The 22,715-nt window shown below is 47.8% G+C and overlaps 1 protein-coding gene across 48 annotated transcripts in view; it reads right to left on the reverse strand.

Annotated features, from left to right (window-relative positions):
* NRXN1 (neurexin 1) overlaps positions 1 to 22,715 on the reverse strand; it is a 988,232-nt gene that overhangs the window by 340,865 nt on the left and 624,652 nt on the right. For 2 of the 48 annotated variants that reach the window (XM_083733054.1, XM_083733053.1), the window contains exon 1: positions 21,688 to 21,987. The exons of the other annotated variants lie outside the window; for them this stretch is intronic. In XM_083733054.1, coding sequence (XP_083589180.1) covers positions 21,688 to 21,919 — 232 coding nt within the window. In that variant the 5' untranslated portion in view covers positions 21,920 to 21,987. Of the gene's footprint in view, positions 1 to 21,687; positions 21,988 to 22,715 lie in introns of those variants that run through there. 48 annotated transcript variants of the gene reach the window in all.

Raw genomic sequence — 22,715 nt, forward strand, 5'->3', positions numbered from 1 at the left:
TATAACTCCGTAGCTCATTTTGGCACAGAGAAAAAGAGCATGGGGCTTTGGGGAGTTTGCTGCCTTTCATCTTTCGTGTCTCAAAGCTATGCTTTGGGTAGAAATCAATGAGCTCGCCTCCCAATCCACAGGGGGGTGGCCCAACTGCCAAACATTTGTTTTCATTGCCCATTATTTCATTTCGTTCCATTTTGCAGACATACGTGTCCCCAAGATGTTGCGCCAAGATGCCACTGCTTTGTGGGCGAAGCTTTTGGCAGGTGCTTGACCTCAGGGGTTGGACAATTCACCACCACCATGCCTGTTTTACACAGTGTGTGGGTGTCAGCCTGCCCTCTGAACCCCAAGGCTGCAGGGCCCATGTCTGTAACCCTGTAGGGATGCTTAAGGAATTCGTGATTTGTCCATTCCAATAGGAACTGACCTGATTGGCAGCTCTAGGTTTGATCAATGGCTGCCGGTTATGATGGCTACACTCTGCTTCCACCGTCAAAGTCATTGATGCTTCTGAAAAGAGTTGCTGGAACCCCCAAGAGGGGAGAGTGCTGTTGCGCTTGGGCCCTGTTTGTGGGTTTCTCACAGATACAGTGGTACCTCGGGCATAGCTGTCAACTTTCAGATTTGAAAATAAGGGATCAGCAGCCTCACCTGTCCCGGGGACAGTCTACGGGATATCTAACGATCCGGGATAGCAGCAGGAAGCAGCGGGAAACGGCACTGGAATAAGGGAATTTCCCGCAAAAAAAGGGAAGGTTGACAGCTATGACCTCGGATTAAGAACTTAATTCGTTCTGGAGTTCCGTTCTTAACCTGAAACTGTTCTTAACCTGAAGCACCACTTTAGCTAATGGGGCCTCCCACTGCCGCCACACAATTTCTGAACCCATCCTTAAGGAAAGTTCTTAACCCAAGGTACTATTTCTGGGTTAGCGGAGTCTGTAACCTGAAGCGTCTGTAACCCGAGGTACCACTGTATCTGGTTGGCCACTGTGAGAACAGGATTCTGGCCCAGATGGGACATTGGCCTAATCCAGCAGGATCTTCTTATGTTTGAGGGCACACCAGAATTCATGTGAGGCATTGGGGAATGATTAAATTAAGCATTAACGAGCAGAGGATTCCAGTTCAGGATATGTTGAACCACATGAATGGAAGGGTGATGAGAACAACAACCCAATAATTTTATCTCCTGGGAATCATGGGAGCATTGGTCCCTCTTAGATAGGGAGTGTATAAACCCAGATGCTGGGTTGACCCAGTCCAGCAACCGTCGCATGCAGCCCCTCTCGTCGTGGGGCAACCATTGGACATTGCTCAGCCGCTAAGCTGTGATCATAGCCATAATTATGTGATTAAATGAAACAAGCCCTGGGAGAGACATCCCTTTCCTAAACATGAGGCATAAGAATTTTGAGCAGAAGCTAAGGCTGGCCTTAACAGCAGTAACTTGCACTCTGTTGACTTGTAGCATATGTTGATAACACACATGGCAAGCCATGCAAAAGCATTGCTATCTAATGGACTGAAACTTTATGAGGTGACGTGGCTGCCCTAGCATTCTGCTCCCAATTCTCTGTGTTGATAAAGGGGCATGGGATTTTTTGTCATTTATGGGCAGTTAATGCTCCTAAGGCTGGGGTGGGGGTAAGGAAACACATGCCCCAGTCCTTTAGAAACCACCACCACCTAAAAATATCAGGAAGTCAAAGCAAGCATGTGGTGCTCCTTTGCAACCTGTGCAATGTTTTTCTCTTCTTCCGCGTTGCGTAACTGTCTGTCAGGCCCAGCTCCTGTGAACTCGGAAGCAGGGCAAAGGCTGCCTGTAAGCGGCAACGAGCAAAATCTGCTTCGCTGCTCAGATCAGCAAGCAATCGTGACCTGGAAATCTTGCATATGGTATCTCCTGACCTGGTGGTGTAGAAGGGCCTCTGTGACTGCTCTTGCTGCCTCGCCCTCTGATTACAAGTTTGAGACCTGCTGCAGGCTTGTGCCAGCCCCTGACACAGGCAGCGCGCACCAGTTCTCAGTTGTTTCACTTTGATCCAAGTTCTCTCATCTTTGGCAGCAAACCGCCACAGGCATGGCAGCGCAGAACTCGTCTTTGCAACCGAGTGCCGAGAAGCCCCTTGTCAATGATATAGACCCCAGCAATCATCTTTGTCGGACTGGCTGCCATTTTAAAATGGATCGTGGGCTTCTCTAATTTTATTTTATTGCCTTGAAACTAGTCTAGTTGCTTTGTAATTCAGGCTAAAAATGTCAGAAATGCATGTTCTGAGCTGGTCATATAGATCAACTCTTAGTTTCTGAGACTTCAGTGGACACCAAGCCTCACACCTGCAAAAGGTCCTCCTCAGCCAAAAGAACTGCTAGAAAGACACAGCCCTCCTTAACCTGAAATCCTTTTAGGCAACAGCAAAATCATAGGGTTGTATCAAGGTAGGAGCTGCTGACCTGTTAGTCCCACTTGCTGTACTGTATGTCTGCATACAGACTCCCTGTGAACTTAGGCTACTTTCACACCATACATTCAAAGCACCATCATACCATTTCAACAGCCGTGGTCCCACCCACCCCCAAAATAATAATAATTTTGGGAGCTGTAGTTTCTTAAGGGTGCTGAGAGTTGGAAGGGGTCTCTAGTCCATGTAATGTAGGAGCTTCTTTGCCCAATGTGGGGCTCAAACACACAACCCTGAAATTAAGAGACTCATGCTCTACCAACTGAGCTATCCCACAATGCCACCATTGGCAGACTCTTTCTGATGCTCCACTCTAGGACAGCAATCAAGGTAGGAGCTGCTGACCTGTTAGTCCCACTTGCTGTACTGTATGTCTGCATACAGACTCTCTGTGAACTTAGGCCACATTCAAAGCACCATCATACCATTTCAACAGCCGTGGTTCCCCCCCCCCCAAAAAAAAATAATTTTGGGAGCTGTAGTTTCTTAAGGGTGCTGAGAGTTGTTAGGAGACCCCTATTCCCCTCCTCAGACTACAATTCCCAGCTCCCTGTTAAGAAGAATCCATTGTTAAACCACTGTGGCTCTGAGAGCAGAATGAGGGTGTCTCCTAACAACTCTATGCACCCTAAAAACTACAGTTCCCCAAAGTTTGGAGGCGGTGGAAGCCATGACTGTTTAAAGTTGTATCATAGTGCTTTAAATATGGTGTGGACATGGCCTTACTCCAGAGTACATTCTGTTTGAATACAATGGAAAGTTCTACCTAGGAAAGCTGATCTCTGCTGTCTTTATCTCCTAGGCACTGAAGACACTGTTGGGTCCTGGAAACCATGAGCTACCAGGTACCTACCCTGTCAACCACTCAAGGGCCCAAGCAATGCAAGGGTTCCTGACAACTTGCTCAGTGACATCCCTGCTGCGACTGAGAGGATGTTGAGCACACCTGGGTAAGGTCAAGGAAGACTCATGGGGAGATAAAGGAGCGTTCATATCCTAGGCCAAAGAGAGCCTAGATTATGGGGTAAGATGCGAGTCCTCCCATTTCTATTAAGCTTCTACTAATAAGGCTTCTATTAAGGGTGAGAATTCAACTCTGGAAGCAGCCATCATTGAAATGATGAGCATGCAAGTGTGATACCATTCTTGGATAATTCTGTCTTTGGGAAGGAAGCGCAAAGCAAAGTGCAAAGCAAAGGTTTGCTTGCTATGCAGGCACACCGTCTACAGGCATAAGGAAAATGTGTGTTTCACAAAGCTCTGTTGTGATTGTATCTGAAATTCATACAGGGTATTACTCAGCTCTGTTGACTGCTCCTTCTCTTCCCTCTTCCTAATTATAGACTAGCAATGAATTGGTACGAGAGGAGACAAAAGCCACATCACAGACAAGCTATTATTTGCATATGTAACTCCACTTGTTCCTGCATCAAACACGATCTTTCGCTGGTGTTTCCATCAATGGAAATCTGCACTTTTGCTTAACCAAAAGTAAAAGAAAATAAAATTAGGAAGGGGGGGGGGGAGGCAATTATTCAGCACACCACCTGTGATCAAATTATGCATGTAGTACAATAAATTGGGAGTGTTTACAGAGAAAACACGCACATGCTAGATTTATATTTGAGAAATCCCTTTGTTTGATAACAAGCTATGAATGAGAGGTGTGTTTCCTTTCTACATTCAGGGCTGCCGGAGAAGGAATCTCTGCTATGCTTACAAAGTTATGCCATGGAATGTAAGAAGACAGGAATGTCTCGGGGGCTGAGACCAAAGAGCCATCTGGAGCAGCATTCTGTTCCCAGTGCCTCTGGGAAACTCACAAACAGGCATAAATATGATGGTCATCCCCTCCTCATCATTAGCATCTGGTACCCAGAGGTACACTGCTTCAGTAACCTGTTCTCCAGTAACTATTTTTTAATATACCGGGCCCTTCCAGTGTGTTTGCATAACTTGGAGTGGCTTGCAACAATTTTTTAAAATGCAAAACAATCTGATAAAGGTAATAAAGCAACTGCATATAAAAAATGGATACATGCTCAGTGGAGAAAACAACAACAAGATAAAACTGTGGTCTGGAAAACAACACCGTGTTCTGGTTGGCACATAACGCTAAGCCAGGAATTAGCCTGACATGCCTGAGCCTTGAGAGTCCAAGCATAAGTTGGACTCAATAATTCTCCCCTCTACTTCCAGAGTGGCCAAGAGAAGGAATAAACCATGATTCTGTTTGCCTTCCCCCAGTTTCTGGCTTCTTGTTATGTGTCAACCAGGAATTGTGGTTCCCAAGACACTTTAGGGTGTTGAGCAAGCCAGCTTCATACACCATGCTTTGGAGTTTTTGGGTTTGGCAAGTAACTCCTGCAAACAGGTGAAGTGGATGCTGGTTTATTCTTCCTTTTTTTGCCACATGGAGGAACCACTTTGCATTACACATGAGAGTGGCCCAAACAAATCACATGGGGTAAGTTATCTGGGAGCAGACATCGAGAAGACCCTTTTCTCTTCTCTCTCTCTCTCTCTCTCTGTCTCAGGCATGGAGGCGACATGGAAAAGTGCCTCTCCAATTGATTGTAGGATGGTATGGGAGGAAATAGTCCCCCCAGGTACCCTAGAACCAAGCTATTTAGGGCTTTAAACATAATCACCAACACTTGGGGTGAAAACATGCCATACATTTAAGGCACCTTGCCACTCCCAGTGTCTTAGGAACTGGAGTTTGTTAAGGTTTCTGAGAACTGCAGTTCTCTGGGGGTCAACTGCAATTCCCAGCATTCTTGCAGGGGGGATGTGCTTGTAATATATGCATGCGCTTTCAATATATGGTGCACATGCAATCTCTGGATTGTGTCTGTAAGCAAGCTGCTGACCATAACAGCTGTTGCAGAACATGCTTCATTTGATCCCACAGGTGAGCAGACACTAACGTCCTAGCTGCCACGTTCTGTATGGGTTAGTTAGAACATAAAGAAACAACAAGAGCCCAGCTGGCTCAGGCCAAAGGCACTGTTCTCAAATCACATGGGTTGGTGAGCTTAACAGGTCTAACACTAAGGAAACCCACAGCCAATGCACTTCTGCAAGGTCATCATTCTTTCAGGTGTTTCTCAAACTTAGGTCTCCATCTGTTGTCGAACTACAGCTCCCATCATCCCTAGCTAGCAGAACCAGTGCTCAGGCATGATGAGAGATGTAGTCCAACAACACCTGGTGAACCAAGTTTGAATAACACTGCTAACCCGACACGTATTGTTTAGCAGTGGTGTCGCAAGGGGGGCGGGAGGCAGTTTGTCCTGGGTGCCATGTCTGGAGGGGTGACAAGAAGGCACCCCGTGGGGCGCTCACCCCGACACCCCCGGGTGTGGTGGCGCGAGCAGCCATCACATCATTGCAGCTGCATGTGGAGGATCCCACCACCGTCCATATGGCTCTTGGGCGGTGCCGGCGGCAAACCGCTATGTACAACGCATGTGCGGTGTCACATGCATGCACTGTACATAGCGACACTGCACATGCACTGTACATAGCAGTTTGCCAACCGCTACATTCAATGCATGTGCAGTGTCACACACATGCACTGTACGTAGCGATGCCGCACATGTGCCCTATGTAGCGACGCTATGCATGCGTCGAATATAACGGTGGAATGCGTGCGCAGCTGGCGGTTTGTGCTGCCCTGGGTGTCGGTTAGCCTTCCTTTGCCCCTGTTGTTCAGGACTTGAAGTGGAGGGTTCGGGAGCTCCACTTACGCTCACACACCCCTCTGCGTGAATGTAGCTCCTCCCTCCACTGAAATGCAACACAAAGTAGGCCTCTGTGGGCATCGGTGCCCTCCTGTGCCCAATGAAAGATGGTAGATTGACAAATGCACTAGAAGACTCAGCTTCTGCCTTCAAGGTTCTTGTTGTGGCTTCCGAATCACAGCCTTCCTGAGCAAGATTCCTAAAGTCAATAACCCTGAGCTATTAAAGAAGACGGACCCTTTAAAATTAAATAAACGCGGCTGCAAAATTAAAGCGAGCCCACAGGAAGGCAACATTTACAAGGAAGTAAAGCATTTCCCTCTCGTTAACTTGACAGCCGTGCTGATGTATGGATTTCGCCAGACCTCCTGTTCTTCTTCCCTCTACCCCCCACCCTTCCTTTACAATGCTTTGCACACTAAAAAGTTAAATCTGACTTTTAAATTTTATACGCGAGCCAGATTTTATTATGACTCTCTCTTCATGAAGTCCTTCCTCGCAGGGCGGGCAGCCGTTCAGCCGCTATCAAGCAAGTTTTACTAGGGTTGCTTATGTCAGGTGTCATCAGCTAAAGCTGTCAGAATTGTGCTGAGCAAACAGGAACCAACTTTTATGGGGCTAATGATAACGAATGCAAAGAAGGTGCTTTGCCGGAATTAAAACCAACGCCATAAATATGCCCTGGCTTCAGTCCTAGGTGAATGATAGCCAGCTTTTTATATCATTGTTGTTGTCTTTCTTGCGGGACGTGGCGTCCCCTTGCATTTTGGACAGAGTATATTAACCGCAGCAGCTGTTTCCATTTCGGTTTCTTAAATTACCATTTTGAAAGCTTCGGATCGGAAAATCAGCGCTCCTCTTTTATTACACACAAGAACAAGCACCGGGGAGAGTGCAATGTTATTGGCACGATTGCAGCACTTTTATAAAGAGCCCAGGGGCTCCTGCTCCTCTGCAGGGACATTTAATAAATATTTAGACTAGTGAAATGGAGATTGCAATCCTGTACGTATTTACTTGGGAGCACAGCTAACTGAATGCAAAGGAATTTACTGCTGAGTAGACATGCATAGGATTGGTTAACAAGATTGAGGCTGCAATCGTTGGCATACTTTATTGGAAGTAAGCCCCTCCGAACTACGTGGGCCTGCACAGGATTGTTCCATATAGTATAGATATGGGATAGAAATAAGAGTTCACAAAGCAAATATAATATTTCAGTGGCTTATGAACCCAAAGGGTTCTCCTTTCAGTAAAGGCAGGAAGGAAGTCCGTGTGACCAAAATCCCATCTGCCTTGATTCAATGAGATTCTTAATTGCCAAGACACCTTCATTCTCACTAATAGCTCCTGATACTTGGTGACCCTGTGTTTCTGCAGTCAATGGATGGTTAATGTAAGATATTCTATGATGGTGCCCTTGGCAGCAAGAAGCAGAAAAAGGGGCCAATGAAACCATCTCAGAAGAGGTATTCCCTAAAAAAACGGCTCTTCCAACATGGCGCATGACGAGGGAAGCATTCATGGTGAGTTCTGGCACCTCTTTTTCTAGAAAAAAATAGCACTGAATAGGAGGAACTTTCAGAGTCAATCAAAAAGTTCTGAAATGACTTATCTGATAAAGATCGCCTCCCTCTAGAGAATAAATATATACATCATTGTGCCTTGTGTTGGTTATCCAATCTAAGAGAGGAGGGAGATAGACTTAAATAATAAAGGCAACATTGTGGCTTGAGGTTTGGATGTGTTTGCAGTGGGCTTTGTAAGATTTTAACAAGACGCAAAGGTGGACAGCTCAGTACTGGGCAGAGATGTGGCGTGGGGAAGGGCAGAAATAATAATAATAATAATAATAATAATAATAATAATAATCTGAGTCTAACTATTTAATCAAGGGAAGAACTGTGGCAAGACTGAACCAAGGTGAAGCAGAAATATGAGCAAGGGAGCACTGAGCTAAATGATCTGCTGAAAATTTAATAAAATGATCAAGCATGTCACTCTATGCCGAACCACACTAATGATCACATGCATGACAAGAGTTGAAGGGAAATTTTAATTATATAACCATTCAGCTCCTGGTGCACCACATGGTGTCTTTGCAAGAAGTCTCACCACTGGTCAAAATTGCTTAGGTTTGCAGCCCAGCCATCAGGAGTTAACCAACTCTTGCACACTTAAGACAATTATTAGGACTAAGTTCTGTTCAAGTGCTGGGCAGCACAATTCCCCCCCCCCCTCCTGTACTGAATGGAATGTCCCACTAAGCTGAAAGCCACAGGCGAGCTCTACCACAAAGGCCAGGAATGGGGAACTGGTGACCTTCCACATGTTATTGTAGGACTCTCAACACCCATCAGCCCCAGCCAGCATAGACAAGGGTCAGGGATGATGGGCGCTGCAGTCCAACAATATCTGGAGTGCCACACACCTGGCTTCCTTGAACTAATTTTTAAAAGCACATGCCTCCTCTTAATAGCTTGCAACCTTAAACACAGAGGTCATGGTAAACATTATAGGCTGTGTGTTCATCACACACTGAAAATATATTTAAAGCACAATACCTGCCCGCAAACAATCCTGGGAACTACAGTTTGTTGCAAATGCTAGAAATGGTGGTTCTGGGAGATATAAAACTACAGTTCACTGGGTGATTTGGGGGAAGCTGTGTGCTTTAACTTTTTAATTTTACTTCAGTAAAAGTGATGGGGAGGCTGCAGGTGGATGCATTTCCAGTTCATGTCACTTCTTCACATTTCACCCATAATTTTCTTGTTTCTTGCTTTAAAATATATCAGAGTGAATACTTAACACATGCTTTCTCTCAGAATACAATATTTAAATGAGTATTTCTACATAGCTGAGTTCCAGGAGGTCTACAGAACTGAGAAACAAGAGGTCGGGGGTTGGGTAGCTTTAGCCCGGAGAAGAGAAGACTGAGAAGTGATGTGATAGCCATCTTCAAATATCTGAAAGGCTGTCATGTGGGACATGGAGCAAGCTTGCTTTCTCCAGCTCCGGAGGGTAGGACCCGAACCAACAGATTCAAGTCGCAAGAAAGGAGATTCCAGCTAGATATCAGGAAGAGCTTTCCCTACAGTAAGAGCAGTTTGACAGCAGGTGGTGGTGGACTCTCCTTAGGTGGAGGTTTTTGAAGAGAGGCTGAATGGTCATCTGTCAGCAGTTCTTTAGCTGCAATTCCTGCACTGCATGACGTAGGACCAGATCACAGGTAGGCAACCTAAGGCCTGGGGGCCGGATGCGGCCCAATCGCCTTCTCAATCCAGCCCACGGATGGTCTGGGAATCAACATGTTTTTACATGAGTAAAGTGTGTCCTTTTATTTAAAATGCATCTCTGGGTTATTTGTGGGACCTGCCTAGTGTTTTTACATGAGTAGAATATGTGCTTTTATTTAAAATGCATCTCTGGGTTATTTGTGGGGCATAGGAATTCGTTCTCCCCCCCCCCCAAAAAAAAATAGTCCGGCCCACCACATGGTCTGAGGGACGATGACCAGCCCATGGCTGAAAAAGGTTGCTGACCCCTGGACCAGATGATCCTTGAGGTCCATTCCCAAATATATGATTCTATGATTTCATTATGTTTAAATAGGCAAGAATTAAATCACATATCCATTGTCCCAATCTGGGTTGTTCTTTAATTTCAAGGGGGTTTTTTAACTGCAAAATCTGTTGTTATTATTTATCTGCTACACCAAATGTATTGGTTTCATTTGTTGTTGTTTTAATGCACTTTTGTTTTTAATATTGCTGTCAATCATCTGGACTTCTGCTTTAAAATCTGAGTGTGTGGTTATAAATCTCTAAAATAAATGAGTTATCCTGCAACCCTTATTTTCCCACTGGGCAGATTTGTGTTGGGATTGTGAGCTCTCCCAAAATACACGGAATTCACATTCTTCAGCTTTCCATTCTAGCACTCCACTGGACTCACAACACACACCGTTCTAAAGCTAGATGTGCCCCCAAGGTGTGCCTCTGCTGTTTTCAACTCAGAAGCAACAGTTAGGCCAGTACAAACGTCCCATTGCTACTCAAGGTTGAGTAAAGTAAAAAAGCTAAAGGTAAAGGGCCCCTGGATGGTTAAGTCAAATTTTACTGTGGGGTTGCAGGGCTCATCTTGCTTTCAGGCCAAGGGAGCCGGCGTTTGTCCACAGACAGTTTTCTGGGTCATGTGGCCAGCAGGACTAAACTGCTTCTGGTGCAACAGAGCACCATGACGGAAGCCAGAGTGCACAGAAACGACGTTTACCTGCAGTGGTACCTATTTATCTACTTATACTGGCATGCTTTGGAACTGCTAGGTTGGCAGGAACTGGGACAGAGCAATGGGAGCTCACCCCGTCACACAGGGCAAGTAAGTTAAGAGTAGCAAGTTAAGAGGAGCAAAGGATTGTGTTCTGCTTATTCTGAAGCCCCAAAGAATTCTGAAGGCTCCCTATAGCTTGAATAGCAATGGGGAAACCATGTTGGCGTATTTATTACATTTATATCCCAAGGGGGTGTACACAGCTCTCCCATTCCACATTTTATCATCACCACAACCCTATGGAGTAGGCTACCTCAAGATCACCCAGTAAGCTTCATAGATGGAGTGGGGATTTGAACCCTGGTTTCCCAGGTGCTAGTCAGCTGTTACAGCACACTGGCTCTCAAGAGAAGTATCAAATCTAGATCACAAGAAGACATAATGGTGCTTCTCTGACCTGTTTGACCAGACCTGACCAGGAGTGGCATGTCCAGTTCCAGGTACCACAGTTTAAGAGGGATAACGATCAACTAGAAAGAGAATAAGAGATCCAGAAGAGATCAACAAAGAAAGTGAGAAGAGATTGAGTCCTGTGAGGAAAGAGTTAAGGAGCTGGCTTTGCTTAGCTTGGAGAACAGCTAATTAGGAGGTGACATGAGAACCATCTCCAAATATTTGAAGAGCTGTCACATCGATGATAGAGCAAATTTGTTCTATGTTTCTCCAGAGAATGGGACATGAACCAGTGGATTCAAATTACAGGGGGGAGAGGAGCATAAGGAAGAACTTCTTTTGGCACAAGTTGTTTGAGAATGGGGCAGACTGTCTTAGAAGGTGATGAGCTTTCCTCGGTTAGACGTTTTAAAGCTGAAGATATATCACCTCCTATCAAGGATGAAGCTGTAGTCACAGTTTCCTGCACTGACAGGAAGTTGGCCTTTGAGGGGTTTCCCCGCCAAAAAACCTACCATCCAGGAATTACCCAGACCCAAACCTGCCTAGCTCCAGCAACGGTTGCCAAATCACATGCCCTGTTCCCAGCTTACCAGCAAATTCTGAAAATTATGCCACATCAATCAAAATTGACTGATTTGTTACCTGTAAGGAAAACAATGGGGACGCAGGTGGCGCTGTGGGTTAAAGCCTCAGCACCTAGGACTTGCCGATCGAAAGGTCGGCGGTTCGAATCCCTGCGGCGGGGTGCGCTCCCGCTGCTCGGTCCCAGCGCCTGCCAACCTAGCAGTTCGAAAGCACCTCCGGGTGCAAGTAGATAAATAGGGACCGCTTACCAGCGGGAAGGTAAACGGCGTTTCCGTGTGCAGCTCTGGCTCGCCAGAGCAGCGATGTCACGCTGGCCACGTGACCCGGAAGTGTCTCCGGACAGCGCTGGCCCCTGGCCTCTTGAGTGAGATGGGCGCACAACCCCAGAGTCTGTCAAGACTGGCCCGTACGGGCAGGGGTACCTTTACCTTTACCTTTAAGGAAAACAAACAAAGTATAACTGAATCATTGCCGAGTTTTGTTTTGAAAATGGGAGAGGGGACCAATGCAGGCGCTGGGTTTCAAGGTAATCACTCCTCTTAACATTGCTTGAACAGCACTTGACTAAAGAAACAATGCTATCTTCTTGTTTTTTTGTTTTAAAACAGGATCACCCCAGGCTTAGCCCAGCAGCAGTTACTGATAAGTGACAATGGAGTGTTGTTATTTATCCAGGCTGAGCAAAGGCCCCCACAGTCAATCGATAAGTGTGCAAAGGTTGTGGGGCTTGTATGAAGATGTTTATCAGAAGCACATCAGCCACGTTCCACTTTTGGATTGCGCTCTCAGCCTGTCCACCCCAGCATTAAAGGCAGGCTACCACTCAAAGGAGGAGCCAAGCTGTCAGAAGTAGAGAAACCCCCCCACTCTCTCTAATATGCATATTTAACAGCACATCCAATTAACCACTTTGCTGACTGAGATTGCTTTATTATTCATTTTATTCCAACTTATGTTTATACTTTGGCAGGAGACATGAAAAATGACTGATACAGCAGAATGGAAATTTTTGAAAGGCAACATAAAATGTGGGGAACTTAAAAGTCACATTTGGAGAATGGCTGTAAGTTATGATCCTGGTGCCAGAAGAGATCCTCTCTCTCTCCCCACCACCACCACTCTCTCTCTCTCTCTCTCTCTCTCTCTGTTGCTCTCTCACACACACACACAACCTCACAATCCGCCAGCCAATCTGCTGGGATGCTCCTTAATCAAGGAGTCTGTCTTATCACTCTAACGCAAATTAAAGGAAGAATATAAAGCAATTTCAGAACCACCTGGAGAGAGAAAAAAAAAAAATTTCAGCAAACCGGTAAAGACACTGGAGAAAAGCCAAGCACATGCCAGATTGTAGGAACCTAAGCTGAGGCTCCAATACTTTGGCCACCACATGAGAAGAGAAGACTCCCTGGAAAAGACCCTGATGTTGGGAAAGATGGAGGGCACAAGGAGAAGGGGACGACAGAGGACGAGATGGTTGGGCAGTGTTTCCATGCACTCTAGTTTCTGTCACAGCGTTGCATCAGAAGCGGTTTACTCATGCTGGCCATATGACCCAGAAAGCTGTCTGCAGACAAACACTGGCTCCCTCGACCTGAAAGCGAAATGAGTGCCACAACCCCATAGTCACCTTTGACTGGACTTAACTGTCCAGGGTTCCTTTACCTTTAACCTTTATAAACAAAAGGCTGAGTATGTTGAACCTTCCGTATTTCAGCCATTTTTGTGCAGCTTTGAGGTTCATTTCCCCCAAAAAGCTCATCAATTTCCTGAAATATGGCACCCTAGGCTATTATGTACCCCGATATGGGACAGCTGAAAATTCCTGTATTGCAAGGAGTTGGACTAGATGATCCTCAGGGTCTCAACTCTATGATTCTATAATCCTATGAAGACACTGCACAAGAGGCAGGGAGGACTGCCTGAGTTTGGCTCAGTTGCACAGCAGAGACCCTAAACTATTGATGTTCTGTCCAGACATGTCTCAGCCCCGTGCTGCCCTTGCCACAGGTTAGTCATCTATGCTGTAGGCAAAAATTGCAAGTGTGTTAGTCCCATTTAATAAAATCACACAGCGAGATAAATAAAGAGTTATATAAGTATATTATTATCTAGTATAATGAAAAGGTTCCTCCTACAGATTTCTTATTCATCACTACACAGAACAAGGTCATAAAAAAAATCTTGTTTGTACAGCAACAGGAAATTCTCCTCCACACATACACACAAAAAGTCCTAATTTGAATATCATGTATCCTCTGTGGTTGCGTAAGGATTTTATTGGAGTATTATAAATCTTAATCCTCCTATCCACAAAGCTCCTAGAGAGTTCAATCAGAACTGGATGGAGGCAAGGTAGAATGAATGATCTGATACTGGCTGGAATTGATGCTTCCAAAGGAAAAATGCACACATACAAACGTACTGTAAGGATTGTACAACAATTCTGGGTAAATCTGGAGGTCTAGCTTGCCAGCACCTAAATATTCTTGATGTAGCAGCTAACATGCACATGCAAAAGGCAAGGTTTGCTAACATGCATAACTATGGTTTGGTTCATACTGCAGCTCCTAGTTGGCTGTGGCAGCAGCTGTTGAAACGGCCAGCTACAGGCACTCACAAAAAGCTGATCAAACAATGTGGAACAGACTTCCAGGTTTATTTTGAAGCTGTTTTGGGGTCTTCCCTGCTTACTCAGCTGCTTTCTCAGCCGTGAAGAAGGGGAAGCCGGGGCATTCTTGCTGGGTCACTCGTTGTTTCTGATCTAAACACTGATATGGGCTTGTTCGTGTCTAAAGCCTAAAGCCCAAATCCCTTTCAATTTCAAACCCAAATCCCATTCATTCTCATATATATATATATATATGAATGACAGACAAAGTAAGAGAACAAAAGAAGGAAAGAAAGGGCAGCTGTTTGACCTGTGCTGATAATGTTGATTTGGTTATACAGTGGTACCTTGGTACTCAAACAACCTGGAACCCAAACACTGCAAACCTGGAAATAAGTGTTCCAGTTGCAAACTTTTTTTGGCAGCTGAATGTGCTCCATTTTGAGTGTTATGCTTCCTATTTGAGTGCCACACTTCCATTTTGAGTGTTACACTGAGGTCTGCCTGATTTCGCTATTTATTTTGCGTTTTTGTTTTTGTGGGCCAGGCCTTTTTGTTTTGTTTTTGTGACTGTGTGGAACCCAGTTCAGCTACTGATTGATCCATTGTGTGACTGCAGTTCATTGTTTACTGCTTTCATTTTATGGATCAATGGTCTCGTTAGATAGTAAAATTGATGTGAAATTGCTGTTTTAGGGGTTGTTTTTAAAAGTCTGGAACAGATTAATCCATTTTGCATTACATTCTATGGGAAAGCACCTTGGTTTTGAAATGCTTTGGTTTTGGAACAGACTTCCCGAATGGATTAAGTTTGAGAACCAAGGTACCACTGTAAATAAACAAACACAACAAACACTCTTAGAACACACTGGTTGCTTTTTAACAGATTAATACTCAATTTATCCAACAATGGGTATTTTAATCTTGTTTGCTAGGAATCTTAAATCTCTTTGCCAACTACCCCCACCCACCCCTCTGAAATACAGTCAAACCTCTTCTTACATCTAGCTCTGCTTGCGTCCATTTCACCCATTGTCCGCAGCAAACCTGGAAGTAACCTGAGATCCAAACTATTTGCTTGGTCACCTGCTGCTGCTACAGTGCCCAACCTTATAGATCAGAGTTAGATTGTGCTAAGTACCCTAGAGCATGAGAAAATAGACCATGGTCTCACAGCTGGGCCCAGGCCTTCTGATGGGTAGCTGGGACTCTTGCAAAAAATGCTGCATGGTTATTGGTGCCACCTGGCAAGTTCCTAAACAAGGACATACCCTCATGATCCCATGAGCATTCTTTCTCGCTTTGTAGATTCAACACACACAGGGACTTTACTGGTGGCGGTGGAACAGAGCATGCATTCCTAGGATCCAGACCCTCTGCCCTGTAATGCAATTGCCCTCCTGTGCTGTTAAGTCTACAGCAATTCATAAAGCAGATCATTCCCCTATTTGCACAACTCGCCACAATCTATCCCATCAATGTGTTCGTTTGCAAGGCTTTTGTGTAGGATCTACCACATGATCTCCAGTTAAAAAGAAATAACATTCACTTGCCAGCAAGTCCAAACGATTTGCAGGATTTCTTTCTGAACGGGTGGACTTAATAATGCGGATTTTATAAAGCAGTAGAGCACCCTTCCACTCATGACATGGAGGCAAATCCAGGTTCATCACCTGACAGACTATCAGTATATAGTAGACTCATAGACAATCAGAGCTCCTCAATGAATGAACCTGTATGATGGGTGGGGAACCCAGGGGCCACCACGAGGCCAAGCTAAGCCAGACCACGACTCAGTGGCCCTGCTCTGCATCAAGCTGGAGTGTTTTAGCCTGCCTGGAATGTGTCCCTGAACTGTGGCACCACCTCTTGCTTATCTGCCCGGAGTATGAAGAGATTGGGAACTGGGGTGTGTTCAGTATGTAGAAACCTCTGGCTGAGGTGGTTGGAATGCAACCTACTGTACAAAGGTTGGTTGTTATGCCCACTTTTGCCTTTGGTGTGGCATACGAACCCTGGAAGGTGGACCAGCATGGACTGAAAAATGCACCCTACTTCTGCTATATGATGGGAGGCTGCTTTAAATGATCCCTTGAAGATGCTGTCCCTAATCCTGTGCCTCTGTTTGTAAAGGAGAGAGAGAGGGGTGGCTAGAATGAGGCAAACTGGTTGAGAGGATGGGCTCATATAGGCCTGAATGGGAACCCTCAGAGATTCCTTCTGGAATGGGGAAAACTCTTTCCTCTCCCTTATCTTCCCCCTTTCTGCAGGGAATTAGTTTATCCAGCTGGTTGTGAAACAGATGCAGGTTTTAGACTGAGTTCATTCAGGCTGGGACTGGAAGAGAGACACAGAGAGTTGAGCAGCTCTTGCCAAGAATCCTATGGCACTGGTGGGCGTTTTCCTCCTAGAAAATTGATGGGGCAGCAGTATTTGTTGCAGTGTGTTGAATGCCATGAATCTCTCTCTATGATTGTGCAAATAAAACTTATATGATGAAGGACCAGCAAGCCTCCCATTCCAAAGAAGCAAAACCTGACCACGCCTGGAATTCTCGTCACTCATAGAACTGGGTTGCATGTAAGATGTAACAATGGACATGTTGGTAAACAAGTGTTTGTTATATTCATGTCCTAGCTTCTCATGCAAACACCCAAAGCACCTTTACTGTGTCCAACACTTCATCCCCACCTCTAATACTACTTAGGAGTTTAAAGCACACAAACGATGGGCCCCTGCAAATGACCTTTTTATTGTGCACTCACAATGATTTCTGCTCATGATGGTATTGCAGTGGTTGCCTGCAATCCCACTGTTTGAGCATGCAAATGTTTAGGCAAACATACTGCCTTGTGTGCAATCGGTGCATGTCCTGTGACGTCCTGCTTGAAGCTCTGTAACTATACACACACACACACACACATATATATACCACACATGTTCCAGTATTTTTTGGCTTGCTTTTGCAAGAATTCGCTGACACTTGGGAAAGCATCACAGAACTAATAAAGTCGAAGGATGTGTGGACGGTGGATAAATCCACCATCAATGCACTGTTATTGCATCAATGACATGTTGCAGAAAAATAACAATAAAAAACACCTGCAAAATATATATATATATGACAGTCTGGAAGGGGCCTGGTAAGAAGTGAATAGCTATTTTATGAGGTCGTTAGAAAGAGGGTACTGTTTAAAGACATCTGTGCTGGCCATAGAACAGAATTCAGATACACTGCTATCTAGGAGCAGTGGAACACCCTTTCCCTCAAGTGTCTAAGCAGGCAAGAGGCACTGCAGAGGGAAGGAACTGAGCACCTGAGGGAAGTAACTGGCTGCCTCTCTCCAGAAGCATCCCTCTGGCAGCTGTACTGATGCACTTCATGTGCCCATCATGAGCCAGAAACCGATCTGCTTCAGTGGAGCTTATCAAAGAAACGGGGAGCCTGCTGCCCACGCACAAATATTAACAATGGACTCAACGAGAATCTTCCAAAATTCCAGAAAATACAACTCAGGCTTTTGTTGTTGTTGTTGCCAGCATTGCCAGTTAATGCTTCTTTCCCCCCCACCCTCACAAGTTTGCCCAGCACAGAGAGAAAGAGGGGCTGTCTCCAAGACCTCTGCTGAGACAGGTGAAAGAAGCCAATATCCTTGTTCAACACAGCAGATTGAGTTAAGGGACTGGGGAGGGCGGGGAGATTGAGGATGATTACACACAAGCACACATAACGGTGTGACCATCTCTACCCAATGTGCCTTATCTACTGAGGGATGACCAAATCCAGCCTCCCGGAATTCAGTCCAGGAAACACCCCCGTTACTGGTGTGCACAAAGGCGTCTGATGCCAGAAAGTCGTGCGGTTTGGCATTGTGCCGGGTATCAAAAAAGCCCCAATACTAAATGAAAACCTTCTGATTACAGGTGTGTTTGTGCTCTAGCTTGCCAGCCTTGTAAACTAGCTTCTAGGTCTCCCTCCCTTCACCCCACCCCCCAAACAAACATGGAAAAGGGGGGTGGCTGCAGCTGGGTGCTTTTCCCTCATCACCATTCCCTCTTCTTCCCTTCCCATATAGCTTTAATTGAATCCAAGACAAAGTATGCAAACGGTTTTTTAAACGCTGCCTGAAACACAACTGTGCTCCGCAGGCTTCCCGGGCTGTTTGCCTCCCATTCCCTTCAATCTGCCCCTTTGGATTTTATTCCAGGAAGCTCTTAATGATCCTTTTTTTTTTCTTTCAACCAAATGTGCAATAACTGAAGCTGCACAAGGCTGTTAGCCCTTAATTTCCCCTATGTAGGCATATGTGATAAAGAACATGCGGACTTCTGAAAGAGTCAAGTGGGAGAGGAACAGAATGCTAGCATGGGGTTGGGTGTGCTTTTTTTCCCCTTCAAACCCTCCCCCCCTCTACTTTGGGCTCATTCCAAGCACCCCCCCCCCCTCCTGCATTTACAAAATTAATGCAAGCAAAGCGGCTGATGGTTATACCCTCTCTGGCCAGTTAACATTTAGAGTGCACCACACAAGGGTAATTTTCCTTTCTTTTCTTTTTTTGTATATGCAAACACCCCACGCCAACGTTCTTCAGCATGTCTTGCAGTCTGATCCTACGTATGTTTACTTGGAAGAAAACCTCACTTAGATCCATGGCACTTACTTCCATGTTAAATGGGCGTAGTATTGCAAGCTTTTTAAAAAACAAAAACAAAAAACAACAGAAAACGAAACAACAGACATCAAAAGCCAGCCAAGGACTGTCACTCAGCCTCAACTGGGTCACTTTTACACAAAGACGCAATGGCTCGCCACCGGAAGATCGCTCTGCTACCTTGCGAAGCTTGTGAATGACACGCCACATGATAGTGAAAATGAAGCATGGCAAAGATATGAAGATGAAGAGCGACGAAGCTTCTTAATGCTCTTTTTTAATGAAAAGAGAGACTGTGCTCAAAATCCTAAAAGCAGAGGGGCACATCCCGTGGAATTTCCACTCCGCCAGCTGCTTCTATTAGTACCACATCAGCAAGTTGGTACACAAGCATGCGTGGGAATGTAGATCTAGAGACAGAGACGGTAGCAAAGAAAAGGTTAGTGCGTGCGTGTGTGTCTCTCGGAATTCAAAGCCTCAGCTAAAACCACAGCTGTAGCAGCAGAGTTCCTCTGCCCAGCATCAGGAGCCGACCCCCGCCTGCCACAAACACACATTGAGTCCATTACAGTTGCCTTTCCACAATTAGGGGGCTTGCTTCTCAGCCGGGGCCCTTTATCTAATTAGACAACCTGAGTTTTAGTCCATCGATTTTAGCCCGAGATAATTGGAAGGAGTGTAATTATCAGAAGCCTTCTCCACAGCGGAGGGGCTTCGGCTACAAGCGCCAGCGGACCCACAGACTCACCGCACCCCACTCCTCCTCCCCAGCGCGTTTGAACTTGGGCGTGGGGCGGGGAGCTGGATCCACGGGGGCTGGCTGGGGAGAGATAAAAATAAGCGCATCTCGGCGGTGTTTAAAGGAAAAGCATGCCAGCAGATTTATTCGTGGTCTGACTTCACGCGCAGAGAAAGATGTACAAGTATATGTGTGGGGTGAGTGGAGTGGGGGGCACGGGACCTCCTCCTCTCTGCCTCGCCCTCTCCAGGGCGCGCCAGATGCGTAGAAAGCAACAGTGAAGATGCTGGGCTCTAGTTGACCACTCCGTGGGCAAATGAAGTTTCACTGCGGCCAAACGGTCCCTGCTGTCCTGTGATCTCACCCCACCATGGAAAAGGAGCTGCTGGTCAGCTCCCACAAAGCAAGCAGCGGCAGCTCAATTCCTGCCTCTCACAGGCACACACACAGAGATGTGCCAAGCCAGGTGGGCATCTTGCAACTACAGATGCCATACATGAGCCTCACCTACTTTTTTTTAAAGCACTGCAGGAAAGGTGGGTTAATAATGCAAGCCCCTGGAACGCCACAAATGCCTGGCCCCTTCTCCCAACGCTCTTTGTTTTCACCAACACCAGAATCCACTGTCCTTTTACATAAACCTTTCTGAAGAAGACTCCTGAGAGATGGAGATCTGGAGGAAGGGACGACAAAGGGAAGGCAAGCGGGGAGTGAGGCAGAGTGGAATGCTCCACCACCACCAACCACCACGGGCAGAGAGGGTGATCTCCCAATATTAAGGAGAACAGGAAAGCACACACGCCCCAATGTACCCTTGTGTGACCAAAGTGCTACTCCTGCTGGGAAAAGGAAAACGAGGGGGTGAGAGAGGGAACAGGGAGCCTCCTCCTGCCATTGCTAGGAAGGCAGAATTTGTTTCTCTTGTTTGACAACGCTGCTGGTCAGAACAGCAGCCACGGAGCAGGCAGGCAGCGACCGTTTCAGGGCTTGCGGAGCCTTTCCAAGAAGCAAGATGGTTCTCTCGGGTGGTCAACGGGGTGCATCTCACGAAAGCGACACAGAGGCCACCACAGCTCCCAACGCGTTCCCAATCCTGAACCCAAACAAGTTATCCGGAACAGACGCCTGCTGCACACACCCTCTCCCGCTGGCGGGTACCTTTTCCCTCCTCCCCGGAGGACTAAACTGTACAGACCGTCAGGCAGAGGAGCTTTGTCCCCCAAACAAGGGGGAGGAGCCTTCTTTCCCCACCTGCCCCTCCCAATATGGACCCATCCAGAGGGCTGGAGAAACCAGGCTGGCATTGGGGAGCCTCAGAAAAAGAGTGAAGGCTGCCCTCCCCCTTTAAATCTTCATCTTCTATCTCTGCCCACCTTTGAAAGCAAGCTGAAGGGACATAGCGAGCAGTGCTACTACTACCCCTTTCAGCAGAGACTTGGGGGGGGGGGGAGGAAGGGAACTGGGTTAAAGCCACCCTCTCCCCGCGTGAAAGAGGCTGCAGCGCCCTCATCTTCCCTTTCTCCGCCTCTGCCGAGGGGGTGTGTCTTCCCCTTCCCCTCAGGTACATTGATGGGTTTCTACTCCAACAGTCCTAGCGATCGCCCAGAGCCGGTCTCCTCTCCCTCCGGCCATCGAGGGCGGCTGGCTCCCTCCTTCTTCATGCCCACCTCGGTCCCTTGCGCTTCTCTCTCTGTGCCCCATGATTCTCCCAACCATCAGCGAGAGAGCAGGCGCACAAAACCTCCGAAAGATCCCCGGTGCTCAACGCCAACAAAACCACTAGATCGCAACCCCCCGCGACACCACAAATGGCAACAGGATTACTGCGCCTTTTTTTTGCCAAGCAGGCGCCTGTACATAGGCTCTGGCTTCGCCAAGGCAGGTGATCGTTGGCTTCCCCAAACCTCCGTGCAGGCAGGGGAATTCATTCCTCTCCTCCGCCCTTTCCTAACCCATCGATCCTAGATGAGGAGGGGGGCAGAGAGAACCCCCAGCAACTAAGCCCCACTCCATGGGTGCTTCTTATCCAGAGTCCACTCGCACCCCGCCGCCACGTGTGCGCGCCACTCTCTTTCCAGGTGGCCACAGCCGAGGTGCTCCCCGTCGAGGCTCTCAACCCCCTCGTCCGTCCCTCCCTCCGCCGCCCAGCCACCCGTGAACCCACCGTGTCCGCCTCGTAAGGAAGCCGGGGACCTGTAGATCGCGATAGGCACGGACGGGTGCTTGCTGCTGCTGCCATGGAAATGGTGGATGTGCGGCGCCCCTAAACTGGAGGCGCCCCACGCCACCCCGAGGAGGCCGCTGAGAGTCAATGGGAGTATCCAGAGCAGGGCCAGGCGGCCTCGCGACGACGGCGCGGGTTCGGAGAGGGCCAGCTCCCCCATCCGTGGGGGCATAGCGGGGCGGGGGTGTCCCCCCACCCCAGCGCGGCGGCAGCAGCCAGGCAAACTTTGGGAGAGGGAGCCGCGCGCGGGCGTCTCACCGCACCAAGCGGCGCGTCGTCGGAGCTGGCGCTTCTGCCAGGCACCGATCCCTCGCCCGGAGTCCCGTCTTGCCCCGGAGAGGCCCCACCATCCTTCAGAGGCGGCCGAGGAGCGCCGCCGGGTCCCCCAGGCAAAGGAATCGCGGCGGGGACAGCCCCGAGGAGCCTCCAGCGCTCATTCACGCGGTAGCTCCACTAGCAAGCGACGCTCCGGGGGTTCTCTTCCATAATCCACAAAGCAGGCGTCGGTCGACGGGGCGGGGGGCCGACGGGGCGCGCACGGGGCGCCGGATCCCCGACGAAGAGCGGCGGCGGCGGCGGCCGCGGGGGGCAATCCATTCAGCGGAGCGAGCCACGAGCGCTTCCCTCGCCAAAGGCGCGCCAAGAACGCACGAGGCGGCGGCGGCGGCAGCGGCAGCAGCAGCTCCCCCGGCGAGCTCCCTCTCGCTCCCCGCTCTCTGCCTATTGCCAGCGAGACGGCGGCGAAGCAGGGGGACGCGGCGAGGCGGAGGAGGAGGAGGACGGCGGCGGCGGCGGGCAGGAGGCGGCTTTGCAGCGAGCATCCATTGCCCGCGTCTGCACTGAGCCAGCGCGGCGAGGGGGGCGGGCGAGAGCGAGCGCGGAGCGAGCCACGCGGGCTGGCGGCGGAGGAGGCGAGGCGAGCGAGCGCTATGCAAATCTGCAGTCTCCCCACAGCAAATCACCGGCGC

The sequence above is a fragment of the Podarcis gaigeae genome (genome assembly GCF_964106915.1).
Source record: "Podarcis gaigeae genome assembly, chromosome: 3".
Taxonomy (NCBI): Eukaryota; Metazoa; Chordata; class Lepidosauria; order Squamata; family Lacertidae; genus Podarcis; species Podarcis gaigeae.